We start from the raw sequence: 14,759 nt of genomic DNA on the forward strand, positions 1-14,759 counted from the left end.
CATTCGTGTTCATCACACAAACATTTCCAGTTGTGGGAATCGAACCCGCGACCTTGGACTCAGAAAGCAGGGTCGCTGCCCACTGCGCCACTCGACCGTCAAGACCGCCAAGACAAGCGTAAACAGTCGCGGAATTTCCTTTAATTTTAGGGCAAATCAAAATTTCATTGCGGGGAAAATCGCTAGAAATCTTATAAAATCGGGAAGTAAATAATAATAGCAAAATAAGATTGGTAATTTTTATTATTTTCATTTCATAAACTTAGAAATGCGTCATAAATAAGTATTCAATGTGCTTAAAATGTAGACATATTCACATGATTCATAGCTCACAATCATTAAAAGTAACACCATATATTAATTAATAAAAAAAGTTAATAATAACAATTGTCAATTATATCATTCACGTCATAATTATTCATTTCAACGTGACTACTTTTTATTAGATTAAAAAATTATATTCACTTTTTATAAATTAAAAATTATTTTAATTTAATAACATAATTTAATGAAACCGAAATATTAATGAGCAATAATTATTGTAACAAGTACTTATCACGCTTAAATCAGGGCGAGGCAAAATTAACAGTCGAACCGTGCACTTACATATTGTTTTTTAAGATATGATCAATAATACTTCACAAATGTTGGTAAAAAAAGTTATGACTTAGACAAATTCAAAGTAAAGGGATTATTTTTATATCTGATTATTTAATTTACAAGTTCAAGTGTGGCATCACATAAAACGACATTGATTTACACATTTCAAAAATTGATTATTCTAGATTAAATAGCGTTTGACTTAACTAAAATTGAACATAGTTCCGACCTCCCCCTACTCTAGTCTAGGTTTGCAAAGCGTTAAACATAAATCACGTATCAGATAATCTAGCTCAGTGTTTTTAAGAAGCAAGCAATAATCCTTTACAAACAAGCTTCGTTAGTCTACAGTTTTTAAAATAAACGGGAATTTTTTTAGGTTTTTTTGAACCATTGTTTTTTTAAATCTCAAATTTTACGAGTTACGGATCTCTATGGACGCTCGAACTTGACTCACATTTATACGGTTTTATTATCTAGAGATAGTGTCTTTATAAGATTATATACAGCAGCTGCGTGATGATAAAAAACAGCAAGTCATGCGGACAATTGATATAAGACGATTAATATGCGGAAAACTATTAAGAATAAATGGTATCTACTTAAAATTCTACGTGTAAGAAACATAATAGTTTTTTTTATACTTATATTTACAAACGTCAATTATAAAATAATATTATGATAATAAAGACTATTTATTTTGTTCCATAGTTAACTTGTTAATGTCATTATTATGCCGCGTTTTGTTTTACAAGTGCTGCAGGCAAGTATGACGTCACAATTGCGTGCAAGTCTCACTATTGAAATGCTTGCTTGGCTCAAACTGATTATTGACTATTGGTTTTAAATCTGGCAATTTTAATGTCGAACGTGATCTTACAATATTCGCTTTATAACTAAATTGAAGACGTGCTTAAATTATCACAATTATAACTTAATTAAATCCCTGAATACTTAAAAGCTACCCTAACATTTAAGAGCAAAACTTTATCGTTCTTGGCGTAAAAACATTTTTTATCAGCAGATTTCGGAATAGAAAAGACATTTTTCTACTTATCCTAAAGTTAATGTATGTACTTCGTTCTCAAAATTCCTTAAATTTTGCCCTAAACTGTTCTGAATTATAATATTATAGTTATTAGTACTTTGTTATTTATGCGGTACCAACAACGAAATGTTTAATTCAATGTGTTTGTGATTCAAATATGAAATGACATTTATTTAAAAATAGGCCCATGTTACAAAAGAAATATAAGTTATTGCACTTTCTTTTTATCCTTAGGTACGAACATGTGCACCGTTTTCTGCAGTAGCTCCGTAAATATCATCGTTCCGAGAAAAACTAGGAAAGTACCGATCCAATGGCCGAATGTGAAAGGGTTCCTGAAGTAAAGTATCGAAAAGAGTAAAGACACGAACTTCCTCAGAGTAACAGTTAGAGTTACCACCAAAGACGCGCATTCCGTGGTCAAAACGTATACCGCGCTTATGCATAAACCTTGCGTCCCGACATACAAAATCAACCAGACCACTTGTCTAGGCAATGCGAAGCCGAGGAAGTCCACGATAGGTGTGTCAAATGCAATTTTAACGTGATTCAATAAATTCGGAGTTGTCGGCAACCAGATTATTAACGGCAGCAAATGCGTGTAATACAACGCCTCCCAGGGATGCTTCCCGTGTTTGGAATACAGGGATTCCTGGAATATACCCATGCGAGCGGACACGAATAGCGCAAAGGTTAGTATCGCTATACCTAAACACCACCAAAGCCAGTCGATAAACTTCAGTTTCTCTTCCTCTGCCGCGTCTTGGTGAGTCTCCCTCGGCGCTTTGACATCACCGCTGGACTGTATCGTGCATATCGCGATGCCAGCGGATATCATGAAGATGGACATGTATTTGATCGCGGGATACTGTTTCTTTAAAATCCAAACTCCCATCGCCATATTGGCCATTAAGGACCCAGCGCGGAATATCATGTGTAAGGGCATTGGTATATTGAAGTCGAAGGCATAATTATTGGCAACGCTACTGGTCCAGAAGAAACCTACGAGCAAGAGGTATTGTTTGAACGGTATATTCCGCCTTGCTGTCCCGAATTTGCCGACCGTGCAAAATCCGATTGTAGCTATGAACAAAAACTGTAGGAATGTCGCCAAGTTGCCGGCGCCTGGGTCTTCTTTGACTACGAACTCCAAAAACACCACGTTGGAACAACACCCAACAAAAACCATGCCAATGGCAAGTGCCGCTTTGATATTCATATTGATCGATCTGCAACAAAAAATTGAAATAAATAAAAAGTTTAAAAAAAAAACTTAATTCCGATACCGGGAATCGAACCCGAGCCTCCTGGGTGAGAGCCAGGTATCCTAGCCACTAGACCATATCGGATATTGTAAGTACGATCAAAACATTCGTTCAGTTTAATCTTCTTACAAGATCAAAATTTTAATGAGTTAAATAATAATATTATTTATTATTCCACGAATATCTCATAAGAAAACGCTCGATAGTTGCGCCATGATAGCTAAACACTTACACAAATAAAACGCTAGTAACAATTACTTTCAAAGGTTAGAGAACTATGTGTATTGTAAATAACTCTCAGGGTATAATAAATGCAAAGAAAATATAAAAGTACTTACTTTTTTGTCACAACTTCACATAAACATGGGTTTTAACACATTAAATCTTCAAAATACATTATGACAATCGGCGGACCGCTGACAGACATGGCCGACTTTGTTGGTGTGCGTAATTTTATCACAGACTGTTGTGTCAATTTGTGACCGTGGCCTCGAATAGTTCTTAGTACGCATGCGTAGACTGACTGTGTCGGTAAAACAGTCCTAACGATAGCTTCCCAGTGCCACGCACAGATGGCGCTGTTATTTGTCTTTGTCTTCGTCCGGGCCGCGCCATTATAAAGTGTAGGTAATTAATTTTTATCTACTCACTTAGACTTAGGTACTTAATCTAAATAATGTAATTATTTGTAATTTGATAAGGTAATGTTAATTGGTCGTACTTGATTACTGGATAATTATTTGGTTAATTTTTTTTATCTGTTCTCTAATATTTTACTAGATAGGTTACCTACTACTTACATTTGGTTTTCAGAATTTTAGCTTGTTCATAAACATAACACCTAATTAACACTACCTAATAAATGGAATTGAAAATTTGACATTTCTAATGCGTAATTTTGAATATGACGCATTTGATACGTGTTTAGCGTAAGAGATTGTCTTTGTGTGTATAAGAATTTGCCCTAAGAACTACTGGGCCAATATGTATTTAAATATATATTCTGAGCAATATTAATGTATTTTAATATATATTATAAGTCTCTTATATATGTGGTTAGATACGCAAATATGGCACGCTTTTTGTTAGTTTTTTTTAAATGTTTTTACTGTCCCTAGGAATTTTATGGAAGATAGTACCCAGTTTTAGCAACTAGCAACAATACAAGCGATTTTCGAAGAGCTCTATCTCACAAATAATCACTCGTACGGAAAAGTGTCTCTGAACCTTTTTTGCGGGAAATTGACTCAACTATAATTTATGACCGAACCTTTATTGCCGATTAAACCACCGTTCTTGAGATAACTGCGAAAACCGTATTTTACGATCCACGGTTGGTGTGTCACACAACATTTATAACACAGAAGCTGCTTCCAAATTTCCATTTTATTCAAGTGTCTAGCCTCATTTTTGGCCTATTAATATCCCACTGCTGGACACAGGCCTCCTCCCCCCTACCACTAATAAAATATGAAGCTCAGACCCACCATGATTTAATAACACACACCAAAAGAATACCTGGCTTAGTTTGTTATGGGCTTCCTCTTAGACCAGAGCGCGTTTGAAAACCTCGTAGCTTTAGTTTTGAGTTTACGAATGTAGTTATCGCCATCATCTAACCGATAGGTGGCTCAATTTTTTTTATTTAATACTAGCTGTTTCCCGCGACTTCGTCTGCGTTTGATTTTGTTTTTTGATGTGGCATTCAATTTAGATGTATTTCTAAAACAATATACAGTATTCAGTATCGCTAAGCCTTAAATGATGAGTTCTGTCCTCTATCTCCAACCACATTCAGATCTACACAAAGTTTGGGGAAAATTAAACACATATTATAACCTCTGTAGTACAAAAATAATTATTTAAATCGGTTATAATTTGTCGGAGTTATGGTGTAAAATCGTCAAACACTTTCATCCCCTCTCCCAAAGGAACCGAACTTAATGTCGGGATTAAAAGTATCCTATATTACTTCTAAAACTTCCAAGAATATGTGTACAAAGTTTAATGAGGATCGGTTAAGTAGTTTTTGCGTGAAAGCGTAACAAACAAACTTACATTGACATTTATAATATTAGTAGGGATAGGGATAGGGATAGGGATACGCATCAAAAGTGCCATCTACGACGCAATAATCTAAAGCCAAGTCTATCGATAACAATTACTGAATTATATATATAATTATATACTTATCCTGCGTTTGTGGAAATGACTTTGTCACCACGTTAAGAACAAACTAAACAAGCTACGATACTGATGCATTCCTTTAAATCGTTCCTACAATAACTACATAAAAGAATTTATTATAGGACAGGACCTGTATCTGATATTAAAAGCCTTTGTGTGCGAAAGTAGCAGATTTATTGAGGCTTTATTATCATCACAATAAGTGGGAGGGGCGGCTCATAAAAATGGTCTATACTGTACATAACGTGCGTACATAATAGCTAGTTTAGGGCTAAAGTGATACTGTTTCCAATTCTGAGCCCCTAGTACCTAAATTTTTTGTACTTTTGCAATCGTAGGGTCTTTTTTGACATTTTCAATATAGAAACACTACTACTTTTCTACTACTACAACTAAACCAACAGTTTGTCTGTTACTAGGAACATATATATATTCATTCTTATTGATTTTCATATAAATTTCATAGGAGGATATTAGTTTTTCGCTGGGTTTCTTGGAGGTTTAATTCCATTTACAAATAAGAATATCATCAATAGCCTAAAACAGCCACTGGTATACTAAAGGCTTTTCCCAACGGCAGGGTTCGCACAATATCAACACGCTGGGCACACGGGTTGGCGATCGCAATCGCATAGAGGACGCTGCTGCCCGTTTTCCGTTATATTTACTTAATCGCCTCGTACGACACCCGCGGGTGGCATATAAATTATGCGAAACTGGTTGGTTTGGTTAGTTGGTTGTCATTCTGTTTGTATGAGTACGCGCGTAAAGGCGTGGTCGTGGGTAATGCAAGTAAATACTGTCATCACCATCATCATAACTTCAATCGATTGACGTCCGCTGATATACATAGGTAATTTGCGGGGAGTTTCAAAATCCACGGTCCTGGATCGCTTGTTTCCAGCGTTTGATATCATCTGTCCACCTCGTTGGGGGCCGACTAACGTTGCGTCTACCGAGCTGGAGTTGCCATTCCAGCACCTTGTAGCCCCAACGTCCATCGGTTCTCCGAGCTAGGTGCCCCACCAATTACCACTTCAGCTTTGCGACTTCGCTGAATCATGTCGGTAACTCCAGTTCTTCTACGGATTTTCTCATTTTTTATCTGAGTAAATACTGATCGGAGTAAATAGAGATGTTGACTACAATGAATAATTGTTAAGACATCATCTCATGTTGTCTTAATCATGTTATTTAACAATTATTCATTGTAATTGTGAAGTCAACATCTCCTGTTTCGGAGCGAAACGTGAGCTGTTTTTTGCCGAAGATCTTTTTTTTTGTGGATTGAAAAAAATATAAATTACACCATACAGATTCTCCTGCTTCCGCGGAGTATAGCAAAGTAAGCTTTATTTTCATAATATTTCACGGAGTTCCGCAAAGTAACACCTGCTTCTATCCAACGTTCTTTCAATCATCAACTCATTAACGGCCCACTACAGGGCACTTTATTAGGCTACCGATGCACTAAAAGCTGTGCCTTTTCTCAATGTTTACTCGCAAAGAATTCGCGACAGAGCCATTTCCCGAGGCCCGCCATTCACAGTGATGAATAGTGGGAAATAGGTGAATATGTACATAATTTCACGGATCATTGCTGGGAGGGGGTGAAGGAGATGTCTATTTCACCCCCGCCCCCCGACGACAAGCGTGGAGTCGTGCATTTGACCCGGCATCTCTTCTGTGTGTTTATAAATTGCTTTTTTCCGTATGTGCTTAGGGATGAAGAGATATTTTAAATGCTTAAGTGCCTACCATGATGGCATAAAGGTCTTCGCACACGGGACAATCTGTCACCTGTAAGTGTGTGTCAATATACCTAAATCGAAGGTGATTTTGTAGATCGCATGGAGTCTGACGATACCAATAGCAAACGGATTCGCTTAAGTGTGCAATTACGTGCATTTTCCTCGCTATACTGTTTTCAAAAAATCTAGCGGATCATTCTATCGCAATCTTGCAGACATGGGGGTAACTTTTTGCACTAGTTATACTACAAAATTGCTATTAGTTTTTGTGTCATAAAATTAGCGGATTGCCGCCTAACGTGGCGGCCACAGGCATAATCATCATTATATCAACACATTACCGGCCAACTTACAACGCACTGGTCTCCGTCCCCAACGAGAAGGGTTTTCACATACCTTTGAGAACATTATGGAGAACTCTCGGGCATGCAGGCTTCCTCACATTCATATTTCAATTACTCAAAAGTTCTTAAAACCAACTACCAACCAACTTAAATATACACGCGCGAAAACGCGAAACGCGTTTTTTCCCATGTCCAGCACATAATGGGGAATTCACATCAAACTTATTTTATAAGAATTCCTTTGATACAAAAACAAATATCTGCTTTATAAAAAATTTAAACGGCATCGAGTAAAATCAACACGTAGTGGCCACACTAAAAGTAGGTATATAAGTACACTTTATAAAATAGGTATTGATACTAGAACAGGCTAAAACACCTTCCTCTCAGCAGACGTGACTTGAAAACATTGTAAGGGCTAGGCAATTGCAGGCTGGGAAGGCTAACATCTTACAATTTGTACATTTTATTGTTATCGTTCCTTGTTATTTTATCTGTAAAACTGTTGGAGATAAAATAAATTTGCCTGAGGTGGATATGAAATAGTGTTTCTGTTAGCGAGGCCCTTCTTACACCTTTTATAATCTTTACATTGAAATAACTAAAATTAATTCTTATATCTTGGATATTGGATAGAAGCAGGCGTTACTTTGCGGAATTCCATGATATATTATGATAATTCTGTCACCGCTTACTCAAAATATTGCAGTAATGTAATGTTACACATCAAATAAATGCGTTTTCTTTCTTTCAATCAAAAAAGTTAAGAAAAGTAAATAAGCTATAAAAAAATATCCAAAGAAAAGCAAAAACTACTTTTAAAACTACCACCAACTAATTTTATTAGCCACGGAATCGTTATAGGGAATTCACACGAACGCGGTAGTCTGTCCAAAAGGTCGTTAGTCGCATGCACCGAGGCGGAATAATTGAATTACAGCACGGTTATGGCACGGATGTGACAGTTATGCAACGTGCACGCTAATATGGCCCTTATGAGCTCGAGAGGTTATCATACTCAGCACTCAGTTTGGTTAATAAATACGGTACTACTTTGCATAAGGCCCCGGCGAGAAAAATTTTAAGGTATTAAAAATTCGTGCTCATTTTTTTTATCCTTTTTACAAACTAGTTTTGACCGCGATTTCTTTTACTTTCGTTTCGAGCCACAAATGTATTTATCGATAAGTCAAAACATTATCTGATAGTTTACGAATATATTTCTCGCCATTATCTCAATAATGTGTAATTCTCATGTACCGTACGCATCCAAAGTGCCACCTATTCTATATAATTGAATAAAGATATTTTTGACTTTGACTTTGACTTTATCTAAACTTTGAAATAGAATACATCGATAAATTTTAATCGATTCAAGTTTACTTATAATTGAATCTTTGTTGAAACATTTTAAAACCACGCGTCTTAACGACATCTCTTTTATCATGTAACATGGTATTTAAAAAAAATATAGTATTCATTGACGGACTGAGTTGATGGTATCGCCTTAACAGAGTAACATTTCTCAGGGCATGCCACGTCGTACAATGTGCTGCTCTTTAGAGGTACATCAACTGAAGGCGTTATTGTTAAAATGTAATTATTTAAATATCACTTCAAAGGAAAACATCGTGAGGAAACCTGCATGCTTAAGAGTTTTCCATAATGTTCTCTCCGTAACGGCGTGTTCGACATGTATAGGAATTATTAATAATTAGGAAAATTAAGCTTTGCCATACTCCGTAAAAAGCAGAAAAAACTGTTAATTTAGTTATCGTATCTGAAATTTATAATTACTTCAATCTTTATACTCTACACCAAACAGTTCTCCGGCAATGTAGGGTACATTGCGCACGTTTCGCTCCGAAACCGGAGCATCCTCTGGAGATGATGACTTTACAATTAATAATTGTTAAGAGCGTAGAGGGTACATTGCCGCAGATATGTTTAGTGTGGAGTATAAGGATTAAATTGCACATTGAGTATAATAATAATAATAATAATCATTTATTTCAGGCTTTACCCATACAATTTAAGATCAGTTACGACATAATGTTGGATGCAATTAAAATAAATACATGTCAAAAAAAAATAAAACAAAGTAAAAAAAAAAAAAATATAGAAAATTAATTTTCATAATTTACCACATATTAAAATCTTAAAGCTACTAATAGAATAATACTTTGGCGAGGCATATAAAAAGCCTTGATAACATTATTGGCCTGAATAGCGATCTTGTAGCCATCAATCATGGGCCAAGGAAAGCGTGACCTCTGCGAATTGAAAGGAAACCTTTTTTTTGATCCGCCACGAGGTATTTGAAGTGACGTGTTTGGATCATAAATCACACCACCGGGGGATCCTCGGAGGATCAGCTCCTGTCCCCCTCCTAACAAACTTATGATTGTAATGATCACTGGCTATTGCCCGTGCCTTCGTCCGCGTTTCTTTCGGTTTTTAAATGTGCAAAATGTTAATACTACCGCGATAAAAAGCATATTTTATACGTCACTAGTGTGTTCCTGTCCGAATGAGAACTTTACAATTATTCATTGTAAAGTCAACATTTGCAGGGTTAGCACAGACAGCACGGCTAGCATGGGCAGTAAACAATTATCTCCCCGGGGAAAGGATAAAAATGTATCTTCTCCCACAGCTTTATCAACTCTCAGAGCACTGACACACACGGAAATAATATCCAATTAATATATGTGTAATAATAAACGGGAGTAAACTTCTCATATTCTATACTCTTAGGGTATATAATCGGGGGTATAATTTTTGTCTCCTGCACGGCTAGCACAGGCAGGAGACAAAAGTTTTATCCACTGATTATATCCCTTGGCAGGGGATATAATTAACGTATTCACCGGCTAAAGCACGGGATTAGGGAAATGGAGAAGTTGATTATTACACATATATTATTTGGATATTATTTCCACTTGCTTCATACACGTGTGGGAGAAGATACATTTTTATCCTTTTCCCCGGAAAGTAATTGTCTCCTGTCCATGCTAGCCGTACTGAAGATGCTCCGATGTCGTAGCGAAACGTGCGTAGAGGGTACATTGTGGAAGATCTGTTTGGTGTGGAGTATAAAAATTAAGATTTTATAAATTGCACAAACTAAGCTTAATTTTCATAATTATTTTCTCTTCACTCATACTTCTTTATTCATAGCTAGTTGAAAAAAAAGCGATAAGAATTGTCTAGTTGGTAAAACTTCGGCTTAGCCTTCGAGGGGAACAAGTTCGATCCACTGCATAGAGGGATGAGTTTTTAAAGATTATTATGAATGCCTTCGTTATAATAGCTATATTAATTGCTAAATTCAGTCCAGTAGTTTGAGCTGATAGATTTGTTTTACAATTTTCAAATTCAAAATTCATTTATTTGCTTAAAACATGATAAAATATTATACATGTTTATTTGCAGTGTACGACATGCAAATCTTAAACTATCTAATATTATATTATACTTAAGGTATTTTAATTTATTAAATTTCACCACTCAATTGCAAATATATTAAAAATAATATAAATTGTAATTGTAGTTGTAATAATGTTTCATTAAAAATATACAGCACAGTAAGATATATTCAAAAAATAATTTCTTCTAAACTAGGTTAAACTTCAATGGTTATACGCATCAACAAGAAAAAAAGTTTTAATTGTTAAACCGGCCCAGTAGAACATGAAGAAGTTTTCGCGCCATTGGAAGCTAACTAAATTCAAGGTAGGGTCCGGGTATTATTTAATAACTTAATATTTGGCCAGGTGAGGCACTTGGAAGTTCATGCAAATTTATGCTAACGTGCTCTAACTAATTTTCTTTAATGAAAACTTCGCTTCAAAGGAGATGGGCATAAACAAAGTGCTTCCCTCCGAGCTTCGTATAAGCGTAAAAAACCATTACTCTTGGTAAATAGACAACTAATTATTTTAACAGTTGCGAATTTAGAAAGCTTAAAATACGTCTCTTCGGTAATGGTATTTTGGCTTTGATGTGCCTTTGTACTGTGGTCGAAAATTAAACTGTTTACAAGATAATTCAAGTAGATAAATGGTTGTTATCTTCTTCTACCTATAACTATAAAAGGCTTTGTCTGACTGAATGGCAGACAACCTACAGCCCAAACGGTTAGCGTAGAAATTCGGATGGACGGCCGATTGGCGAGGCCATTTACTGAGTACAAAGTCTGTGGATACGATTCCTCGGAACTGAAAAATGTTCATGTGATGAACATGAATGTTTTAGAGTGTCTGGGTGTTTATTTGTATATTATTAGTATTTATGTAGCTACTTATATCTATATTTATAAAACAAAGTCGTGTTAGTTACATCATGTATAACTTGAGAACGGATGGACCGATTTTCATTATTTTTGATTTGTTTGATTCCTGTTAGTCCGGAATAGTATAATACCTAGGTATTAAAATTCAATTATTTGTTATTTAAAATCAAAACAATTATCTAGCCGTTCATTAGTAACAAAACAACTGGCAGCGCACGTCATGTTGTCTATACCTTATCGTAAAACTGTTGATGTTACCTACGTGTACGTATTGTACTTTATAAAGACATTGAGATGTAAATATATTAAGGCGAAATGAAATGCGCGGAGACAGTTAGTTATTCATAAAAATATTCATCAGTCATCTTAGCATGTTTTATGGGTACAAACCATGCTACGCTTACTTGCTAGATGGCGGTCAAAAAAAAATTTTTTTTTTTTTCGTATCGTTAAAGCATAATACATCGAAATTGATGTCTATATCTGTTGGGCAATATATCCTAGTAAGTTATTAGTATTACTACTGGAACTTGTGGCAGTCTGCCCCGCTCTTCCATGACATCATATACAAATTGAAATAAATTAGTAGATCCTATCCATATGGAATATAAAGGTTTACCAAAGATAATAACTGTCTACTTGTAATGTATTTGTGGCGTTTGTGTGTGAGCGTTGTGTGTGTGTGTGTGTGTGTGTATGTTTTTGTGTGTGTGTATGTGTAAATGCAATGTGTGTAGTATATTTATTTATTATTTATTTATTACGATTTAGCACACTCGCGTAACATTTGGCGTTTATATGAGTATTTTTTCAGTTATTTAGATGTGAAACTTACTACTTAATCAAAAACGTCAAAAATTTGTATGGAACCAGCCTCAAATAATGCAGGCATAACATTTCAAATCAATTTAATATAGTTTCAGATCTTTCGAAACTGCGCGCGGGTAAAGAAATATTGAAAGACGTTGATTCATCATCATCATCATAACAACCGATAGACGTCCACAGCTGGACATAGGTCTTTTGTAGGGAGTTCCAAGTTCCACGGTTCTGTGCCGCTTGGATCCAGCGGCTACCTGCGACGCGCCTAATGTCGTCCGTCCACCTCGTCGGGGGTCGACCAACGCTGCGTTTACCAGTGCGGGACTCTGGTTTTTCTACGGATATCCACATTTCTGATTTTATCACGTAGAGACACTCCGAGTATAGCTCTTTCCATCGCCCGCTGAGTGACTCTGAGCCTTCTTATGAGGCCCATAGTTAGCGACCATGTTTGGGAGCCATAGGTCATCACTTTATACTAAATATACGTGACATAAGCAGTACAGGACACCTTAGTCCAGCAATGGAAGTCTATGGTTTTAGACAAAGAAAACGGCTACGACATACGAAATCACAAACTCAATTTGAACGAAGTTGCAGGCAGCTAGTAAAAAACCGACCGGCTAAGTAAAAAGTAACTATTGGAAAACTTTTTAATTCGCATTCAATGCGAAATAATGAAAAATCAATATAGTACAAGGAAAGGAAGCACTGAAGTATAGATACTTGATGAAAGAAGACACCTGGCCAGTACAAAACTTTAACAGCGTTTATAAATTTGCAAGCGAAACGCGGCTTATAGACTAATGGGAAATGGGAGGCGATGGAAGAAGAAGAAGAAGAAGAAGAAACACTTTATTGCACGTATAACATACAGGAAAAGAAACAGTAAGGAGTATACAGTACACAATGTAGACATGCAAAGTGGAAGAGGACACTTATCGCTGTCTTAAAATTGTGGATAGGTAGGAAACACGGGGAAATTCACAAATCTTTAACGCAAGCTTTAAGAGGCCATGGCTTGTTTAATACGTACATACCTACACGCTTTAGGTAGAGCAGAAAGTGAGTTATGCCCGTACCGCAGAGAAGAAGCATTTTAGATGATTTAATTTCAAATTATTATCATCACACCATATCGCAAGTCTATCTAAATCCTCTTGCATGTTCATAGAGTCCACGATATTTTTTATCTTACAATACATTTTAAGGTCATCCGCATAAAGCTGGAACTGACAGAATTTAAAACATTCAACTACGACATTAATAAAAATTCAAATAAGATTGGGCCAAGATTAGAGCCCTGAGGATTATATATTTATTTATATCTTATTTTATTGATCTCTTTTAATAATTTATTATATTAGTTATTAGTAGTATGTACTTAAGAGTGTAAATTTATGTATTGTTTATTTTAACTGCGATTTCCCGTCTCTCATGTTTTGTTGTGTACTATCGTTAAGGTTACCTGGCAGAGATCACTTTTAGTGATAAGGTCGCCTTTTGCTTTTAATTTTTTGTTTAACTATATTTGTAATTTCTCCTTTATTACGCAATAAAGATGTTTAAATAAATGAAATAAATAAGAAGACACACCGGTGCATGCTATTTTTGCTTGTGAATTTTTCAGCGACCTACGATAGGCAGCCCAAGGAAATGGCAAGCCAATTGCCGCTAATAACCTCATTCCCCGGATGCTGGCAAGCGAACAAAAATGAGATGCATGGGCGGATATGTTGTGAGGTACCATGACAAGAAGGATAAAAGACGAGTGGGACAGGCAAAAGTCTATGATCTAAAGACCTAAGAGACCTCATCCAGATGTTACGCAAGCGGTTCCTGGAAGAACGAGTGGAGATAGGGAGGAGGTATTTGAGTGCCAGGCATCCATGAGGATTTTTCCCCTCCCATAAAAAAAAAAAGGTTAGCCCGTTACCATCATTACCTATGATGGTGGTATTGATGTCTAGGGCTAACTTGTATTCAACTAAAAAAATGGTTTATTCATTAAAATCCTTTGTAATCCCGGGAAGGTAGGTAAGGTAAAGTTTATTGCCTATTCTGCAATTTGCAACAATCAATATGCTTGCTCAAATCGACTGTAGTCTATAAATGCCCTCATTATTCACTTTTGCTATCGTTAATAGCGTGATTTTCTTTTGCCGTTGAACTTAATCAAAACGTACTGTTGTTTCATACTTTTGACGGCCGATTGGCGCAGTGGGGTGCGACTCTCAAAAATTAAAAATTAAAAATTCATTTATTTCAAGTAGGCCTAATTAATAAGCACTTATGAAACGTCAAGTCTGTTTGTAGTGACTCTACCACTCTGCTTTCTTAGTCCTAGGCCGTAGATCCCATTCTCACAACTTGATAAAATGTGTGTGATGAACATGAATGTTTTTCAGTGCCTGGGTGTTTATTTGCACCTATATTATAAGAATTTAT

At 36.0% G+C, this 14,759-nt stretch overlaps 2 protein-coding genes and 1 non-coding gene across 3 annotated transcripts in view; all 3 read right to left on the bottom strand.

Moving 5' to 3' along the window:
- The window catches only part of LOC120628618 (calmodulin-binding transcription activator 2), a 243,522-nt gene that overhangs the window by 217,203 nt on the left and 11,560 nt on the right, over positions 1-14,759 (bottom strand). The gene's annotated exons all lie outside the window — the stretch shown is intronic.
- On the bottom strand, positions 851-3,390 carry LOC120628617 (UDP-xylose and UDP-N-acetylglucosamine transporter). Its single transcript, XM_039897081.1, has 2 exons — positions 3,252-3,390; positions 851-2,877 (listed from the first exon to the last, which is right to left on the bottom strand). Exon 2 carries the CDS (start codon positions 2,865-2,867, stop codon positions 1,857-1,859), a length of 1,011 nt encoding a protein of 336 aa, XP_039753015.1. The 5' UTR covers positions 2,868-2,877; positions 3,252-3,390; the 3' UTR covers positions 851-1,856.
- Trnae-cuc lies at positions 2,926-2,997 on the bottom strand. The gene has a single exon. It is a non-coding gene; the product is annotated as a tRNA-Glu (tRNA).

This window comes from Pararge aegeria, chromosome 13 (assembly GCF_905163445.1).
Source record: "Pararge aegeria chromosome 13, ilParAegt1.1, whole genome shotgun sequence".
NCBI classification, from domain to species: Eukaryota; Metazoa; Arthropoda; class Insecta; order Lepidoptera; family Nymphalidae; genus Pararge; species Pararge aegeria.

Bases quoted from the DNA above. Each gene is read 5' to 3' on its own strand.
- LOC120628617 (XM_039897081.1), bottom strand. From the start codon at position 2,867: ATGAATATCAAAGCGGCACTTGCCATTGGCATGGTTTTTGTTGGGTGT.